Raw genomic sequence first — 19,214 nt, 5'->3', positions numbered from 1 at the left:
CATTTGCCTTCGCCATGATTGTATAACCTTCGCTCGCAATCACTCAAGTGCTCATGCACTCATGGATGATCTTCAAAGGACCATCGTGCCAATGCGGTGAAGGTCACACAAAGATGCATGGTGTAATAGTAGATATTGTACGCAATTGCCGCACTAGCATACACACACGTTCAGCCGAGACGAGCGAAAGCAACTACTCACACAACAGCACGCACAGTGAAGTCTCACTCAGCGACTTCCTCTTCAATCTGTTCAATCACCTCCTCGACCCACAGCTCGATCTCCTCCTTCTCCTCGACCTCTTCCTCAGTTTCGGGCTCTGCCTGCTTCCCCTGACTCTTCCGCTCCTCGGCGATCTCAACCTTGACCCGCTTACGCCAGGCGTTCCACTCGTCGACGAGCCGCTTGCGGTGTGCAATGAGCTCCGCGCTGATGTTGCTCTCCTCGGCAGCGTCCTCCTCGTCGAACTGGCGACTGTACTCCTTAAGGTTGCGCCGAACCAGCCGTTGCTGCTCCTTTGTGAGGAGGGTGCGCGGACGTGGGCGCCAGAGAAACTGCTTGAAGCGGTCGAGAATGTGCTTCTCAAGCTCTTGGCCGCGGAAGTCCCAGATCGCATACCCGTTCTCGAGCTGGAAAGATATCAATATTAGATGTCAAGCCGAACGCCCTGCGGGGACTGCTTACAGTATGTCTCCATGCACTGGCGCTTGTCGCAAGATAACGCCCACTCGGATCCCATTCAACGTCGGTAACACCGTAGTGATCTGCGGTACCAAGGTGCTGGATAACGCTACCCCACTCCTCTTTTGAGGGGCCTTCCCGGCGACCAGTGTCATCCGAGTTGAAGTCAAGATCCCAGAACTCGAGCTCTGACTTGCTAGAGGAACCAATTGTCGCAAGGACGACATGCCGACCGCGGGGCGACCACCGTACAGTGTTGCTGGTCCGTGTCGAGAGTGTTCCTGTGATGCCCGTCAATACCGCACATGTAGACTTCGTTATATGCACTGACGAAGGAGCTTGAAGTCGCCTTTGCCCCGTACAAGCTGGTAGAAGCTCACGTCGGTCTTGATGGTGACACCCGGTGCCGGATTGGCAAGATTTGGATCGTTACTAGATATGAGCGCGAACCTCTCGCCGCGCGGCTCCCAAGAAAAGTCGGTTACCGCGTCTAGATCAGCAGCGCTTAGTACGTAGTACCACCCGAAGTCTCAACAAAACAAACCTTTCAACTCGACGACCTCAACGGGGAAGTCCTTTTCACGGACACGAAAGATCTCCAAGTTGCAGAAGATGGATTTCTTCGTCTTCGTGTGACGATCGACCTTAACGCACAAGAAGTCGCCTTGGTTTTGCCAATGGAGTTTACACTAGACGTAGACGAAGTCATGAGAGACGCCTGGAGTGGGCGATACCAGGGCACATTACCTCCGAGACATTGAACAGGTTCTTCTGCCGAAGTATGGCTCGGCTCGGGAAGTTCATGAGCGTAACGCGGGCGGGCTGATTGGCCACCTCGGGGGTCCAGTACGCAAGCATGTTTTCCCTCGGCTTCTTCGTGGTCTTGCCCTTCGCCTCAGCCTCAGCCTCCTCACGATCCTTGTCGCCTTGTGGGCACCACTCAAGTCGATGACGCCCTCGATTTTGATAGACTTCTTGCCTTGCAGACCCATACTGGGCAGCTCGTAGACGCTGATCTGCTGGCCTGGGGTCACACGTGCGACGTATTTGTCGTCGGGACTCCACTTGAGCGCAGGCCATTGCAGCTGCTTCTTCGTGTCCTCGCCCTCGGGGTAGGACGTAGGGAATGTCCGGAGCAAGTTACCAGTCTTGGCGTCCCAGACAGCGACGTTGTGGCCCTCATCTTCTGGAGAGAAGAATTGTGGTCCCTGTTGTGCGCCCTCGGGCACTACGATAGGGTCGTTGGACCACGTAACGATAAAGTTTTCGCAAGGCGAGAAATCAATGAGCTTGACCATGGGGTGCGCAAAACGCTGCTGCTTCCCCCACGATGCACCGCCCCATAGCTGTACGCCTTGTCGGTGGAGAGTGGCGATGAACGTGCCGAGAGGTGACCAAGAGATGTAGAGATCTGTCCAGTTCTGCGAGCGGTGTTAGCAACTTAGGCCGAACTAAGACCAGGGAGCAACGCACAGGTCTGCTGAACGCGACCTCGCACTGAGAAGGCTTTCCCTGCCAGTGAATCTCGACCTCGTCTCCGCGGTACGTCGCATATTGATCCCTGCCTTGAAGATCACCGAGCCAAGAGCGCAAGTGTTCCTGCAGGACCAGCCGTAAGTGAATAACGACAGTCTGAAGTGTGTATGGCGTACTTGGGCTTGTATTCCTCAGGCTCCGGCTCGACATAAGTCTCATCTATGTTCGCATACCGCTCAATGTCGGTGAAGCGGTTGACTTTGAACGTGTGCTTGGAGTCGAACGGGTGACCATCCATCGCACTCTGAGCGAACGCGGCATCGTTCGCGCTTTTGCATTCAACGAAGACGAATCTTATATGGCAATGATGTCAGTCAGTTGTCGCGCGTACTAGCAGGGAACTGCTCACCCCTTGCTCTTCCCGTTAGAGGCATTCCAAGGGACGGAGATATCAGCAGGTTTGATGGGCGCGCCCTTCCGCCCGAACTCTTTCGCGATCTTGTCGAGAAGCTTGCCTCGCTTGGACTCGTCGATAATTGGGACACCATCCACGAGTAGGATGTTGTCGAAGCCCTCCTCGAACTTCACTTTGTATCTGGATTCCAACTCAAGCCTTGGCTTTCTTCAGAGACGATACACGCACTTGTTCTCGATGTCACTGTAGTCGATATCCTCATCATCCTCATGGTGGACGCCATTTATACCGTTGGGTGCCATGGTAGTTATTGTGGCCTCGTTTCGCGTATTTATGCGGACGGAAGTCTCTTGGGCTCTCGGAGAGAGTGTGAGAGTATGCAGAGAGGGCTTGTGGGAGGGCACCCAAACGGATTCGACTTTGAGGCAGCACACACGACGAATGATCGAGGAGAGATTTTGGCTGTGTGTGACACATCACACACCGTGACGTTGTCACGCAAGCGTCCCAGGCTGGCGCTGTGGCTACTCAGATCTCAGATCTCAGATTCCAGAACTCGTCCGAATTCATGGTCGGATAGACGTATTCGAGATCATCATTCTTTTCTGCGTAGAGGTATGTACAGGATCAATATTTGTGACTACGACGTTGGTCCATTCGTTAACAAGGGATACACATAACCCATCAGATGTTACAGGGAACGACAAAGGTACGGTAGGTTGTTATGGTTGCTATTCAACTAACGCACGGAGTGGAGAGGGATTCGCGAAACGGCTGCAGAGGATAAACAAGAGGTGTACGATGCAATGCGATGGACGTCTATATACCGCACATGCACGAAGGTAAGGGGTGTGGGTCAAGGTAACGGCCATGCATGCGGAATGAGACAGCGCGCGACAAACTCGAAAGTCAACGGCGGGAACGGCGAAAACGGGTGGATCAAAGCCTAGAAATGGGTTCATTGACGAGATTGGACGAGACGCAGACAAACACGAAGACATGGTATGTTGGGACAAAGCCATAACGAAACAGAGCGAACGACGGACTGTGACAGACAAATAATTCAAGGACGACATACGAGTTGCATGAGATCGGCTTCAGGACGACGATGAAGTGAGCATGTTTGTGTTGTCCCCGCTCATCCACATCCCCGGGCTATTGTTGAGGTCCAGGCTGGCGAGCGTTCCGTTCAGATCCTGGATTGTGTCTTGCTCGTGCTCGTGGTGCCCGTACTGCTCGCGCGTTTGCGAGCCCTTCCTAGTAAGGTCAGGCCTGCTAATGGGAGCCTCCTGCCGCGACGACGAACGCGCGCTCTGGAACGCAGACGAGGGGTCTCCGAGCAGAGTATTGAACCGCTGCGACGTGCTTGGCGGACGAATGGCGTGCAGTGCAGACGTGGGGGAGATCTTGCCGTTGCCGCTCGTGACTTTCTCATCGTGAGAGGGGTTGTACCACGCGGGGTAACCTTTGGACGCGTTAGAGCCGTTAGAGAAGGGCTGCTGGTGCGCGTTGGAAGCGGGGTCTTGGCTCTTCGCCCCTTCATTGAGATAGTTCGGGTCGGGCGAGAAAGGCGAGAACCCAGTCGCGGTCGTGGGCGCCGAGTTCGTCTCAGGACGGGAGCCGAAGATCGACGGATTGAACGCGTTCAGGAGTGCTTGACGGTTCCCGTTGACATCTGGGTACAGAGCTGGTTGAGCGTCGCTTCCACTACCGTTGGAAGGACCACCACCATTGGCGCCGAAGTTGCTGATCCCAAATCTCTCCAACAATTGGATCGCCTGCTCAGGCGTCAATGTGGTGCCGTTCGGTTGAGAAAGCTGAGTTTGGTATTGGGCCTGAAAGGCAGCTGCCTGCGCGGCTTGAGCGGCTGCTTGGGCTGCTTTGTCTACATTGCGTCAGAAAACTTTCATCACATATGCATGCACGACTGACATTGGCTGCGACCCCAGCTCAGGCGGATTCGACTGCCACCGATAGGAAAGCCTTGCATCTTCTCAATCGCACGCTCCGCGTCGGGCTTCCGAACAAACTGGACGAAGCCGCAATGCTTGCCGACAGGTACTTTGACCTGTTGAAAACGCAGTTAGTGGCAATCACGAGTGGCCAAAAAATAAGGGACGCACGTAGTGAATGTCACCGAACGGCGCGAAGAACGTCCTCAGCGTGTCTTCCGAGATTAGCGGGGACAAGCCTCCGACGAACACAGTCGTGTTGTAAGGATCGGAAGACGTGAGCTGCTCGCCATTCGGGCCAATGAGGTTGGACAGAATGGCGCGGGCCTGTGCGTGGTGCTTCCACGATTCCTCGGAGATATTGAACTTCTGCGCCATGCTCTGGTCAGACGCCTGCTCACCGGCAGCGAACGCTGCCGTGACGGACGGCGCCGGGGTATTGCCACCAACAGGAATCCCGCCACCGGTCACAAACTTCATGGCCTCTTCGGAGGGTGCGGAGACGAGAGTCGACGACGAAGTGGCACTGGTGCCCGAGCCCAAGGACGACGCATTGGAAGACGAATTGGAGAAGTTGCCGCCGTTCATCATATTTGTCGCAGCACCCGCCAACGGTGCTGACACGCTCTTCGCCTGAGCGGCATTCGGCAGAGGCAAAGCAACGGTGACTTGGCTTTGCTGCTCGGGTGCAGACGGCGCAGCCGGCGAAACAAGTGGGAACGGCATCTGCGAGAAGTCAACGCCTGCCATACCGGGTGCAGGCTTGAACTTTGCCGTCGCGGGAGAGATCCGCACTGCATATCCCACATTAGACCACTGCCGCGTGTAAGGGTATTCAATAGCACTCACTTGGACGCGACAGGCAATACAGGCCATGCATTTCAACTAGCGCGCGCTGTTGATCTGCCTCATCGGTGAACCTATTCGGGGGAACAATAGAGTCATTTCGAGAAAGTCACACGGAGCCGCAGGCCACATACCTCACAAACCCATACCCGCGGGAGACGCCCGTGACCGGGTCGAGCATGATTTTCGCGCTCTTGCAGCTCAGGAAGGGCCTAATGAAGCGAGGCTCCCGATCGTTGCGTAGACCAAGCACTGGGTTGCGGAATACAGCGACGAGGTCGGAATTGGACACCTCGGGGGCAAGGTCGCCCACAAAGATGCTGTACTCTTTCGGGTATTGGGGGTTCTGGCCGCTGGGGAGGGTGATCGTCTGGCCCGGCGCTGCTGGTGGCATGGACGCGGAAGGGACGGACGACGCCCAGTTGAGCGAGAACGGCTTGCTCGAGTTGGGCATAATGATGGGGTTCCCGGTGTTGTTGTTGATCTGCGACAACACGGAAGCGGCGTGGGATTGGGAGGGGAACGTCAGGAAACAATATCCCGGGTTGTTGGCCTGCTGGCCGGTGATGGGGTCGGGCGCAGGGCGAGGGACCTTGATGCTGAGGGGGTCCCAGCCCATGATGCTGCAGACCTGCTTAGCGTACTCTTCGTCCATCCACGGCTCGAGTTCGCCCCACCAGAGTGTAGAGCGGGTAGTGGCTGCACTGGTTGTTGGAGAGGGGAGGGACTGCGGGCTCGGGTGCTGGAGCTGCGCGGCGGGGGAGGCGGGCTGGGGGTGGTGCTGCTGTGGCTGCTGGTGGAGATGTCGCTGAGAGAGATAGAGATCGCGGGGGTCGCGGTCGGTGAAGGCTGCAGCCGTAGCAGAGAGGGGGGAACTGTAGAGGTCGGGGACGGGGGGACCGCGCGGAGGAGGAGGAGGGGTGTGGTTGTGGTTGTGGACGAAGGAGGAGAGGGACGGTTGAACTTGGGCTGTCACGCCCGCGTCGTTGTGCTTGGTGACATTCGTGGCAGTGGCTGCTTTTGGGTTCCAAGTGTCACTGGCCGCCGCTGCGCCGAGGCCCTGTGACGGCGCGAAGAGGCGGGGCGCCACATACGACGGGAAGCCAGACCCATGGTACGCCCCCGCCGTCAGCGACCGGCGATCGGCGCTGACAGGCGGCGAGGAGCCGTAGAAGCTGGGCGACATGAGCTCCGGCGCCGCGAAGTCGCGGCCGATGCTCTCCCTGTGGAAGCCGCCGTCTCGGGCGGCGGCGCCGTATTCGTGCGCACCGTGGCCCGCCTGGTCGCCGTGGCCGCGTCCATTGTGTCCGGCGTACGCGGCGTAGTCGAAGCCGTGCGCGTGCGCATCGGGACGTGACATGTCGAGGCGTGAAGATCGAGGGAATCGGCGGCAGCCGCCCTCGCAGACAGGTTCTTTTCTAGGGGTTTCTTGGTTTCCAAGGCGGTGCGATGCCAAAGGGGACGAGCGATGTGAGGACCCGACAGCGAGAGAAAGGACAATGCACGGAGAGATGAAAAAGCACAAGAGCTATGCGCAAACGACAAGGGCTTACAAACTGGGAGGAAAGCGACGCAGAAATAGGAAGGCACGAGTTCGACAGCGATGCGACACGACAAAAGACAATCCAGTGGTCGAGAAGACGGAGGACTCTCCGGCCGTTGGCAGACCACGTCGAGTGGAAAGAGAAGGCAAGCGGGCGAGCACTGCGGAGTGCAGAATGCGGTGGCGGAGTTTCCTGCGCTGGTTACGAACCAGACCGTTCGGCCTGCTCAGCCACGCGTTTTGTCCCTTTTTGGCTCGGACCACACGAGGCTAGCAAAGGCACCTAGGGCGGAGCACAGGGGTAGCCAACCCGCCACTCTTGCCGACCTTCCGCCAAGGATCTAACTGTTTCCGGTAACAGCTCTCTTGTCGTACCTCATCGTGCTCCACAGTGGCAAACGAACCTATCTGCGTGCGCAATGCAAGTCGGACGGACGTCGATGGTGGTCGTGTTCGTCGAAGTGGGCGGCCGTCGACGGCGCAAGCGATGGAATCTAATGTGTGCGTTTGTGGGTCCACCTTCCGTTCCGACGTGGGTAGCCCGCTTTGGTATCTGCGCCCACCGTGCACTTTGTATTTCACTGCACATCGCCGTCAACAGCTGGCAACGAGGTATCAAAGCATGCTACACGGCATTGCAACGATCAAAGCGTTAGCATGCCATCGGGTGAAGCTAACAAAGTCCTGAACAGTGACAGGTGCGTCGGGGAGGTGCGCCTCGGTTTGCTACGGAGACTACTGACGCTGAACCGGTGATGCAATTTGGTAGAGTAATGCAAACGTCCGAATCTGCATAGTATCGCTACACACCACATTACTAAACTCCCAGATGCACTAAGAGCTACCTGCTCTCTGCACCTCAGTCAGGAAAGATCGTAAGGTGCGTTTCGAGCGCCTATTATGCAGCGCCTATTTTGGCGGGCCCGGGCCAACGCACTGGCGGTCGCTCGTTTGCAGGTATATAACAGCATGTTCCCATCCTCCGTTTGGCCTCAGGCTCTTATGCTTATTTTAGCCTCGCGCGAGTCGGTGTCATTGAGTTTCTCTGGCCAAGACATACACAACCCAAGGTAACCCCATACTTTGACTACAGATCCACTCGCGTCAGGGTTATGGCGCGAGGTATGGTGCTCAAGAGCGCTCAAGAGCGGTGTTCGCTGCGAGGACAATCTCAGCAACCTTTCCATCAGAGCTTTTCAGCTTTGTGCATGAAACTGAATTTGGCGGTCAATTCGGTTTGACGTAGTCGTGTACGACTCCCGAGACCAATCGACGTAGAGAGACCTCAGAATGCGCATGCGCAGCCCTGGTCACCGACGCACGGACCCGTAAATTTACCCGTACGCCAGAGTCTTTGTCTTCGTGATAGGGCCCGGCGCGGCCCTTAAGGACAATGAAAGGATTTCAGAAACAGGCTTCGTTCAGAATTTCGAACAGCCTGCTCAACATCAATGCTGGCTGAAGCTTCGGTCGACCATTGTCCGTCCGAGAGTTCCGATGCAAGAGTTGCCAAACAGTAGGCACGACATGGTTCAAAATGCATAGTCCTACTAAGTTACAAACGCATGCAAGAACGAACTTCGAAACGACACGCCTTGGACACGCCTGCATATATTTCCGCGGTGCTGTTGGTTTCGAGGCGAGTTTCAGCAAAGTTTCAGTGTGCTTGGTTTACGTACAGGATGCAAATGCATACGTACCGATGCGTCGGGCCCGTCGCTAAGTCTGGCGCCGAGGGCGACTCAAATGAGCCGGAACGGGGAAGACCATGATAGGCGCTTACGTAAGCTACATATCAGCCCGCCAACAAACTCAGAGGAGCTGTGCCCTAAGTAAGTCGGCAGACGCGCTAGCGTCGTTCTGCGACTCGCTCTGCTGCCCCTTCCTCCTCCCCGTCTTCGCCCCTCGACCCCCTCATCGTTCGCCCAATCTGTTTCAGAACATACAGTCGATAGGCAAATTGCCCGCCATGCCCGCGCGGCGCGCGTCGGCGGCCGCCCAGAACATCGCGAGCGCGGCGTCGCGGGTTCACAAAAGCAACGGCTCGAACCATAGCATGTCTGGACCGTCATCGCTCGCGCCCTCCTCCAGCAACGCGCCCTATTCAAGCTCATCGATACCTATCACACCACAGCAGAAGGTAGTATACGTCCTGGTGAACAGGCTGAAGAGCAAGGTGTGTCTAATGCTGTGGGACGCGAGCTCAGTGTGCTCATGCGCGTCTTTGTAGCTACCGTGCAACTCGGGTATCACACTCACGGACGTGGAGGGGGATGAGGCGCTACAACAAGTTATTGAGTCTCTGGTCGAGCTGTCGCGCGATTCGTTAGACATCATCGGGTGGGCCCTCACGGAATTATTGGAAAAGCTCAACAAGGTACGTGTGCCCTTCGACGGACGAGCGACGGATGTCTCACCTTCTCGGCAGCAGGCCGATTCCAATGGATACAGGAGCGTCGAGGTTCTCCAGTCCCAACTCTTCATCCTCAAGGTACTCGCTATATGCATGGCTTCGCGCTGGGGGCGTCGCCCAGAGGGCACCAGACCAGGCTCTCGCAACAGCAAGGAACCTGCCAGTGTGAACTCGAAGCCGAGTACGCCGGAGACTCGCACCCTTTCTTCTCAAAGTCGACGGCGTCAATGGTCGACAGAGCACCTGTCCCTCCTAGCTGAGCCGCCTCCGCTCGACGACAACTGTGCCAAGTACATCCTCAGCGTGATGGTGCTGCTTCTGCGGCAGACGGCCCCTTTGAGAAATCGACTGATGTCGGCAGCGAATATGGATTTTGCTGCATCACACCACGACTTCGAGTCCGTAGAATCGCCGGACTTCATCAGTAGCGTAGATGTCGGCGGGTCCGGCCTACCTCCCCATATCATCTCGCTTCCGCGCATGTTCAGGTCGAGACACGCGTCATCGACTTCGTTGAACTCTGGCACACCTAGCGTGACATCTACGAGCCAGGCCTCCAAGTACTCACTCGTGTACGAGAAGACATCTGTCGTAACGTCCAAGTCGATCTCCTCTCTCAACACACTCATATCCAAGTTTGCGGGGCGCGTCGTATACCACCTTTCCGCCTCAAATTGGCACATCGTCTTATCCCGCATACGCAACAAGATCCACTATCTGGCCAGCACGACGGAGACGGATCCCGACATCATCGACCTGCAGCTCATGATGCATAGTGCACTCGATCGAGCAAGACTTATACAGGCTTTGCAGGGTAAGTCTGTTCGATTCGCATTCTGACGTACCATTTCTCAATCCGACTTCCTCAGAGCTATCCTCGCTGCTCCTTAACATGAAGCAGGAGGCGCAAGCAGCAATTGCGATCCCTTTACGTGTTGCTATCTGGAACTGGATTGACCTCTGCCCTGAGGAGTTCAACGATACCATTCGTCACCACCGTCGCATGGAAGGTGCACCTGAGCGAGTCTTCGATATCTTGTTCGACTCCCAGGAGGCGCAACATAAACCTAACGTGTGGCCGACCCTCACTGCCCTAGCATGTATCAGCTCCGAACGAACGAGGGCCGACTTCCAGTCGAACTCTTTGGGCATGCCAATTCCCAAGGGCAACCAGAGTCGTCGGGTATGTTCTTCTTCATAAACATTGTTACAAAACACTGACACTGGTTTCAGGACCGGAACTTCTACGAGATCATGATGCGCAACATGACATCGCAAACGGCCAAACTGTCCGAGGAGGCCTTGGTCTGCTGCTTAGACACCTGCCGGGCTGCATTTCGTATACGGCCTGAAGACAATGCTGAACACGCACTGCACATGACTGCTCATGACCTTGCGCACGAACTGAAGGTGAGCCGTGCTTGAAGCCGGAGTGGAGATGCGCTGACCGTAGGCGTGAAATTCTAGCGCATCCTGGCCAGCTGGAATGGGAGTAAGCCTTTCTGGGAGTTTCCGGACGAGATTGACGTTGCCATTGTTGCCGACATCCTTGTCACTATCTTCCGATACTTGTCTGAAGAGGAAGTCACGCCGATATTCCAGTTGTGCCTCGAGCCTGAGCGATCGGACGCGGTCAAGATATCCGCAATCAAGGCCTGTATCACTCTCATCGACGAAGTTCGTATCATATTTCCTACCTCTTACCCTTGCTGGTATTCTCAATTGTGATTCTTAGGCGTCAAAATGCCCCTGGCAACCACCCCTCGACAGCTTGCGAGATGCGGTGTCGGAAAGATTCGCTCTTATTCTCGCCGTCAGCCATTCCGAGTATGTCACGTTTCACAACACTGATGCATAGTTGTTAGGCTTCCTTGACTCGTCGTAGCGAGGTTGATCCCTTGGGCAATATCAAGAAGCCTGCACTGCGCCCCAAGGCGAAACGTTACACGTCAGAAACATTGCCTGACCGGGAACTGCTTGCATATTCGTTGCTGGCTCTCTTTCGCGCCGACCCAATGCTATATATCAATGGCCTAGACGTTAGCCAGGAGTCGAAATGGACTAAAGTGTGCGTCGAATGTTGGCACGCCCCTGGCGACCCTGCTATCAAGATGAGCCTGGCGAAGACGTTCCGTAGCTGGGTGGATATGCTGGTGCGGCTTCCCCCCGAGCATCCGCGCCATCAAGTTGGCTGCATTTGGTTGGCTACCGTCTCGTGAGTTTTTCTGTCGAAGGCGCTGCTCCCAGCTCATAGTTCGTACAGCCCTGCCATACTCGCTACTGTCTGTACGAACCTATTGCTCGCACGTACTGACCTGCAGGCGCAGCGTATGTGGATCAACATGGCATACGAGATTATCTACCGCTTTACGAAGTCATCGGAGACGGTACGTGCTTCGCCATCTGCCTGTCACTCTATATAAAACATCATAATACAGGAGAAGATTCGGCGAATTCAGATCAATACAGACCGCATTCCAGCATTCGCTGTCGCTGAAATTGCTTTCCTTGTTGCATTGACATCTGCAGACACCAACGTCACTCTGACGGCTGCACACTGTCTCCGACTACTGGCTCAGGCGGAGACCGCGCCTGATGCCCCCGCGTCCAATGCGCTCAATGAGGACGAGCGAGCCAAGCGGTACCCTATTTACGAACAGCTGGCGATCCGAAAGTCCTCGTGGTCGGTGCGTAGAATATCGACGAGACCCGTGTAGCAGCGTAACATCTAACGTATACGTAGGTCGTATTGGCCATCAGAAACGCGTTCGGAGGCTCATGCGGTTGATGCCGTCAACATCCCCTGTACACGTCGCCGTCTGGGAAGAATGCTACTGGCGCTGGTGTGCGCTGAACGAGATGGTTATCAAAGGGTCGATTGACAGCACTGTGGACGTCGACCCCGGGATCGCTCCAGTGGGTGAGAAGGCCTTGACGAACGAGGTAGGGTCTTGCTTCTGAAGCGTATACCGGATTGTTTACTCTCACTTTAGGAAATACACGCTCAGTGGCAGAATCTGACGCTCTTCCTGGCCTCGTTTGGTTCGGCATGTCTGCGCGATGATGAGTCGTCAGATGTAACGTTGGATGTTGCGCCATTCTTCCTGCCAGACGAGATGCGGATTCTTCGGAATCCTGCCGAATTGTTGAGCTCGTTCTTGGGCGGGCTCATCGATTTCCTGGTCTCTGACTCCATTCAAACACGAGATGCTGCAAGAGACGCTCTTGGCAGTGAAGCCAGTCCTCGTCTCTTCACCAAGATCTTCAAGGAACTAGACAGGTATGGATCTCAATCACTGAAAGCATGCTGGCGCCAACATCGTACGATAGTGTTGTTCGTGAGTTAGCGGCCAGCGAGACAGTTGATTGGGATTCATTGGCCCTCTTCCTCGAACAGGTAGGCACATAAAACACTGATAGTGCACACAGGCTAAACTCCGCATAGTTCCTTGTCATCCTCAAGGTGCTGGTGGAGAACGATCAGTATCTCGAGGAGATTCGTAGCATGGATCTTGGCTCGACTTTGGCCGTTATCGCATCCTTTATGGGACGTTTCCATGACTTGAACTCTTACCGCTTGCGGCTGAAGTTCTGCAGTCTATGCGAAGGCGTGTTCAGCCAGGGGGAGTCGATTGCCATGCGGAAGGACAGTAGTAACAGGCAGAAGATAGCTGACATAGTCACTGAGTGGATTCAAGATCCTGCTTTGGTGCGCGGAGCGTGCTTAGACTTTTTGTACACTATGCACTGACTCGACCAAGTCTGATCATAGTTTCGCGGCGCAACAAAGAGAGCTCAATCTGCTCGCTTTTCGTGCAGCCGTGAAGCTATTCGATCGACTCGAACTCCAGGCCGCCGATGGCACAACAGGCGAGGAGGCAGCGCACGTTGTCTCGCGGATGTTTGTTCGTTACACCGGCGTTCTCTTCAAAGCTTGGGAATGTTCTCGTTATGACATGGCTGTGCGTAATCAACGAACCATTCTTCGGGATTTATCTCAAACGAATCTTTAGCCGACAGACGATCGTTCCACTGACAAATCAGCGGTCCCGGGAGTGAGTATACCAACTTCCGAATTCATGGCATGACAATGCATTGACATTGCAAAGTTGCGCTCGTTGCAGCGGGACGGTGAGCTTCGCGAACTCGTCATCACAGGCTATGCTGCGCTGGTCAGTGCGAACCCTGATGTTGGGGTGAAGCACTCGCTGCCGCTTGCCTATGAGGTTGACAGTGCTAGGCGGGTCATCTTCTCTTATGTCTTCACACGGGTGCTCCCGCAAGGTATATCCCTGGACAGTCAGGAGCAACCCACTGTAGTTCCACGCCAAAGCAGGCTTTGCGAGGTATGGTGCACAGTTGCGCTTATGACACGTCACTCACGATTCTGGCCAGCTGGTCAAAGGCCCAGATGTAAGCAGCTGCGGTTGTCACATACTACGCTACTATCCGCTAACTGATGTGTAGCTGTCGCTTGCTCTAGCAATTTGCGAAGTGTGTCCGGCCTCGGAAGTGGACAGTCTCATCTCGGTTATGCTCAACCTCTTCGACACGCGTTCAGCCCTGATGACGCTTTTGAAGAACATGATTGACCTTGAAGTCAGTCGAACAGGTGAGTATCGAATAAGTGGTTAGAGTATAGTTGCGTGACGCTGCACTATAGACAGTGATACGGCCTTGTTCCGAGGCAATACCACCTGTACCCGCTTCCTGTCCGCCTTCGCCAACATCTACGGTTACAACTACCTCCGGAGCCTCATCATACCCCTCATCAAGACCATGACCTCAATGCCACCGGGGCATGGCTACGAGCTCGATCCAGCCAAGGTTGGCGAAGAAATAGCCACCGCAAATCGTGAAACCATCCAGTTCATCACCTCGTCCTTCCTCCAAATCATCTTGTCCTCGATTCCCGCTGTTCCACCGTAAGTGTTGACAGCAAGGGCACCGTCCTTCTTACATAGAATCCGTCTACAGTATGCTTCGAGAGGTCTGTGCGCATATCGCAAGGTTGTGTAAGTGGACTTCGACTCGTATCATTGGAGAATGACTGACGTGTGTTCTGCGGTAGCAACGAGGTGTGGCCTGAAGCGAAGTTTGCGGCCGTTGGAGCGTTCATGTTCCTGAGGTATGGACCCACTTAGAATACAGTTTGCAAGCCGCATCTCATAGATACTCCCAGATTCATCTCGCCTGCTATAGTCGCGCCGGAAATCATCGACGTTGATGTCCCTAAGGAGGACTGGGCTCTACGCCGTGGCCTCATGTTGGTCGCTAAGATCATTCAAAACTTAGCGAACAATATTTTCTTTGGCAAGGAACCACACATGATCGCGCTCAACGACTTCCTGAAGGAAAACATCGTGAATGTGACCAGATTCCTCAGCGACCTCAATGTAAGCCCTTCAGAAGGTTGGGAAGGCATTTCTTACTAACGATTGCTCAGAAGACGGGACCGGCTTTCCAGGAGGAAGAACCAGAAGAATGGCTGGATACGACGTATGACGACACGGACACGATTGTTCTCCATCGTTTCTTGGAAAAACACGCTGACAGGGTTGGCAAGGAGCTGCTGAGCACCTCTAAGCCTCCGCCAACTACCGAGAAGTTGTCAGCAACGGCGACAGCCGAGATGGCAGCGGCACATGCGAAGCGCATCTGGGATTCTCTTTGTGCTGCCTTAGTCGAGCTGGGCCAACCCTTGGAAGGTCCAAGGTTGACTGTCGCCGATAGCCAACAGCATTCGGAGTATCTGGACCTGATGACGAGGTATGAGTATAGGGATACAAGCTCGGTGCAAGGCCTCTTTGTCGAGACTCCGACACCTACGTCTTCAAAGGTTTGTTCGCTGTAAAACTTGCTCAACCTCGCTGACGATGTTGTATACTAGGCTATATTCGTTCTAGCGGTGTCGCGGATAGACGTCGAAATCTTGGATATTGAGCTGTTGTTGTTCTATATCTTCAAGGTAAAGGATATGCGTCTTGCATGTCTCACCAACTCACGGTATGACTACTAGACTGTCGCATCTTCGTCACACGGAGACCGAGACTTCGATATCATCTTCGACTTCACTTGTTTCACTCTGGCCTCACAACTTCCTCTGCAATGGCTGAAGTTCGCATACGAGGTCATACCTTCTGACATACGTCGCCGGTTCGATACAGCGCACATCCTGACCCCTAACCAACTCGCGACGAAGTATCTGAAGCGACTCTACAATCTTTCCTCTGGTAAGCTCTCTCGACCGATTTTGTAAGTTGTCTCATTCCTCGCTAGGCATCGAGTTCTCTAGCGAGTGCGCTACATATTCCTCCGTAGAAGAGCTCATCGATCATCTGCCGGACGGAACATCTCTAGCTGCACTTGACTATGCCCGTAGGTCGTACGCTACCCCAATTAGACTCATGTTGAGTTTTTGTTCACAGTTGCATTGGAGTCTGAGCCTCGTACACGATTTGACGAAGTTACCATGCGACATACCCACCCTATGCGGGTACCGGTAAGCCTCGAAGTTGCGCAAGGCCATCTACGCATCACGACGGTGTGTCAAGCATTCTCCATCGGTTGTGCGCGACTTACGAGCAAAATTCTGGTAGTTGAAAGCCTTGCCCATCGGAGGTACAATGTCTTGCAGAGCCACCGATATCATCGCACTCTCGGATGTGAACGACATCTACAACGTTTCGACTGGCCACGAGACGCACGAGTTCATTATTCGCAAGATTCGTCACGGCGCTACTTTGTACTTTTCTTCGCATGCGCGAGATAACATTGTAAAGGTGCGCCATCTCCCTCTCATGTCAGTGACTACATCTACATGAGCGCTCTCCAGGCAATTCGAACAGCTAAGAGCACAATGCGGAGCGTGCAACTTCCAGGTACAGAACGGCGATCGCGGTTTTCGAACGTTGTCGCTACACTCCTGCATGTTGGAATGCTCGGCGTCAACTCCCGCGAAGAGGATGTGCGGATCGCGGCCAATGAACTCCTGCAAGCAGTCTGCATCTATCTCGATTTCGAGGGGAAGCCGCTCGTCGCCTCCAAAAGTTCGTTCCGTTCTGGCCAGAGTGCAACATCTTTACTTACAATATGAGCAGCGAGCTTGGTCAATGGACTGCCAGAGCCCTTTTTGGTCCAACTGAGCGAAGGCTTAGCTACCTTTGCGCCCCATCTCACGCTTGACTTCGTGACCGAGATATCGACCAGCATGGGCAGGGAATCAATACCCGACCGGATCTTGTGCATCCAGTACATGGCACCTTGGCTGAGGAATCTAGCGTACTTCATGGACCCCACAAGCAAGCACTATGATCCCTCGACTACGAAGTTCCGGGATTGCGTCCGCGTTCTAGTTGACCTGACCATGGCAGACAATGAGGTAAGAGATCAGACGCATATTGTCGGCTTTGCTGATCGCCTTCCAGCTTCACAACATGGTGCTCAAGTACATCTGGGCGGAGATTGGTAGACTGGACAGCCCTGTCGTCAATGCTGTTCTGGACGAGTTAATGCGAGCCGCGGTTGATGGCGGGGTCGCATCCGTCAGATGCGAAAGGGTTGCGGACACTATGAGTGCGATCACGTCCATCAACGTCCGAGGTCGCATACTGTCCCGATTACGCAAGGTAAGCTAGTCGTGCCGCAAGGATGAGTGATTACATTGACAATGCTGCAAGGTCGTCGGCAAGACCTCTACGAAGCCAACAAAAAGCCTTGCAGACAACGTGCACTGGAATGAAATCTCGTGCTTGGTCAGGTTAGCCCTAGTGGCAGGTCATCATTGCAAGAATGTCGTGCAGAGCCAGCTCTTCGTACCCGAGACTGTACATCTCGTCACCCTCACGGCAGCAACAGGGCAGACTTACGTCCGCACGGCGGTATACGGGATCGTCGTCAACCTGCTGAACGCACTGTACACAGCTCGTCTGGCGGACACGGCGGCAAGTCCAGATATTCAGCAACTAATCAACGAATGCGAGCAGCCGGAGACGCTTCGACTGTTTGGGCTTCTGCGACCAACGCCCACAAGTGACTACGTCAACCTCGACCCTCCCAGCGACAAGCTATACGTCGATACGATGGAGAGCCTTGTCCGATTCCTCTCACGGGTGTTAGAGACAATCGCGGGGAGCAAGGGTTTGTCGCGTCATCTTCGTAAAAAAAAATCGCTGACCTGAGACACATTCATAGGCCTGTTGAACGTCTGGCGTGCGCGATGGATGAGCTTGATCACGTCGTCAGCATTTCAACTCTCCCCTGCCGTGCAAACTCGTGCTTTCGTTGCGTTGGGTGTCCTCGCGACATCTGATGTCGACGATGATTTACTGTACCAGATGCTGGTCGCCTTCAAGACGGCGTTGTCGCAGTCGAGCGAAAACGAGACAACATCGGTCGTGAGCATGTTGCGTTGCATCCGTAACGTCGTCCCCGCTTTGCCTCGCTATTCCCGCTATCTTTGTCAACTCTTCTGGCTCGCTGTCGCTCTTCTTCAGTCCAGCCACATGGTGCTTTATGTGGAGGCCATTCACCTGCTTCGCGAGACCGTCGAGGTTATGGACAGCCAGGGTGCGTTCGAGGAAAAGGGTGTCTCAGCCACGCTCTTGGATGGCCGGGCGGCGCTTGAAGACGTAGCATGCCAACTCGACCAGCTCCTCGGTCTTTCTTTCGAATCAAACTTTTCATTCTCCTTGGCCGCCGTCATCTTCAAGGGCATCCGGCACGCAAACCTCAGGGACCCGGCCGAGGCTGCATTACGAACGCTCATGAAGACCACTGTCCGCTCATGCGGGGAAGTCGAACACGCCGACGACGGGCCTGGCTCGCCTATGTGCCAGCAGATTCTAGGCTACTTCCTTGCATTGATCCCAACCTCGACAACGACAACTACCTTCAAGCGACTTTTGGAAGAGTCAGGAGTCGATTCATCCTGGTTGTCGGATAGCTTGATGACCGCAAGTAGTGACGATGATCCGGTCTTCAAAGTCCCATTCGCTCTCCTGGGGCTGTCGGACGTCAATACGGTCCTCTTCGTAACGTCATTCGTCGGTGCAATCATGCAGACAGCGCAAGGCGACGACACGGAATCACAAATGTTCTGCAATCTGTTGTCGGACATCGCTGATGCTTTCCCCGACGTGGTCTCAATGGCGTATGTACCTTCTTATGTCTGACATGTTCTGTGTTAGTGATGTGTTGTCCAGGTACGAGAGTCTGCAAGATAGGATCAAGGAAGCTTTCGCGAATTCCGCGAGTCCAGCGATCTTGTGCGCTGTGTCGAACCTGTTCAGAGTAGCTGTGCACGATGCCGGAAGCAATGGGACTGCGCCGGGCTCTGCGTCGTCCTTGAGCATCGAGGACGGCCTTCCTCACGGACCAGGTCGCAGCCATCTCTTCGCACTAGAGGAGCAAGGGATGCAGGGTTTGGCGAACAGCTTCCAATTCCTGCCCCCGAACCAAGGTCATGCGACGAAGATGATGAATTGGATCTCGGAGTTGGTTATGAAGATTATCGAGTGATGTGGGTCTCAGGAGAACGCATTTGGTGACGGAACATGTCTTGCATAGTCTTTCAAGCATCTAACTTAACACATACTATTTACGGTAGAGTTTATACTGCACTTCGTCCATAAACCCCCTCCCCCGTCGTTGTTCACATTGTCATGAATCTGACTAGCATTTGGGTCTACTTAATGGTGTCATCGCACTAGCTTTCTGTAGGATATCTCGCTTCCACTGTGCTGCATCTCATACTTTGCTTTCCAGCACCTGTCTGCTGTCGTGCATAGTTGTTGGAATGAATTCCCTTCTCTCGGTCACAAATGTGTGGACACTCGGTCTTATTCGCTAGTGTCGTATCAATCGTCAAGATGTTCGAAAGAACACATA

At 54.6% G+C, this 19,214-nt stretch overlaps 3 protein-coding genes across 3 annotated transcripts; 1 reads left to right on the top strand and 2 right to left on the bottom strand.

Moving 5' to 3' along the window:
* Positions 1 to 114: 114 nt before the first annotated feature.
* On the bottom strand, positions 115 to 3,041 carry B0H18DRAFT_1003912 (translation initiation factor eIF-3b). Its single transcript, XM_048028450.1, has 10 exons — positions 2,801 to 3,041; positions 2,567 to 2,752; positions 2,366 to 2,510; positions 2,155 to 2,280; positions 1,635 to 2,102; positions 1,429 to 1,599; positions 1,226 to 1,370; positions 1,013 to 1,171; positions 685 to 962; positions 115 to 629 (listed from the first exon to the last, which is right to left on the bottom strand). Exons 1-10 carry the CDS (start codon positions 2,872 to 2,874, stop codon positions 225 to 227), a joined length of 2,157 nt encoding a protein of 718 aa, XP_047894124.1. The 5' UTR covers positions 2,875 to 3,041; the 3' UTR covers positions 115 to 224.
* Positions 3,042 to 3,543: 502 nt separating this feature from the next.
* On the bottom strand, positions 3,544 to 6,619 carry B0H18DRAFT_292883 (uncharacterized protein). The gene is made up of 5 exons (XM_048037441.1): positions 5,505 to 6,619; positions 5,374 to 5,444; positions 4,696 to 5,318; positions 4,505 to 4,640; positions 3,544 to 4,448 (listed from the first exon to the last, which is right to left on the bottom strand). The coding sequence occupies exons 1-5, from the start codon at positions 6,554 to 6,556 to the stop codon at positions 3,670 to 3,672; spliced, it is 2,661 nt and encodes an 886-aa protein (XP_047894123.1). The 5' UTR covers positions 6,557 to 6,619; the 3' UTR covers positions 3,544 to 3,669.
* Positions 6,620 to 8,882: 2,263 nt separating this feature from the next.
* B0H18DRAFT_1161603 (uncharacterized protein) lies at positions 8,883 to 18,845 on the top strand (the record flags this gene model as incomplete). The annotated part of the gene is made up of 35 exons (XM_048035812.1): positions 8,883 to 9,089; positions 9,144 to 9,290; positions 9,342 to 10,140; positions 10,196 to 10,509; positions 10,560 to 10,736; positions 10,794 to 11,003; positions 11,062 to 11,139; positions 11,192 to 11,541; positions 11,590 to 11,713; positions 11,765 to 12,009; positions 12,047 to 12,269; positions 12,320 to 12,606; positions 12,657 to 12,723; positions 12,772 to 13,035; positions 13,088 to 13,288; positions 13,340 to 13,381; positions 13,436 to 13,672; positions 13,722 to 13,739; positions 13,794 to 13,938; positions 13,990 to 14,251; positions 14,304 to 14,345; positions 14,398 to 14,454; positions 14,509 to 14,722; positions 14,773 to 15,165; positions 15,217 to 15,294; positions 15,346 to 15,559; positions 15,606 to 15,704; positions 15,755 to 15,870; positions 15,926 to 16,108; positions 16,162 to 16,379; positions 16,431 to 16,707; positions 16,754 to 16,954; positions 17,006 to 17,465; positions 17,520 to 18,477; positions 18,530 to 18,845. 35 exons carry the CDS (start codon positions 8,883 to 8,885, stop codon positions 18,843 to 18,845), a joined length of 8,223 nt encoding a protein of 2,740 aa, XP_047894122.1.
* Between the last annotated feature and the right edge of the window lie 369 nt (positions 18,846 to 19,214).

This window comes from Fomitopsis serialis, assembly GCF_022376445.1.
Source record: "Fomitopsis serialis strain Sig1Antser10 chromosome Unknown B0H18scaffold_28, whole genome shotgun sequence".
Lineage (NCBI taxonomy): Eukaryota > Fungi > Basidiomycota > Agaricomycetes > Polyporales > Fomitopsidaceae > Fomitopsis > Fomitopsis serialis.
This window is presented reverse-complemented; position numbering and strand designations above follow the sequence as displayed.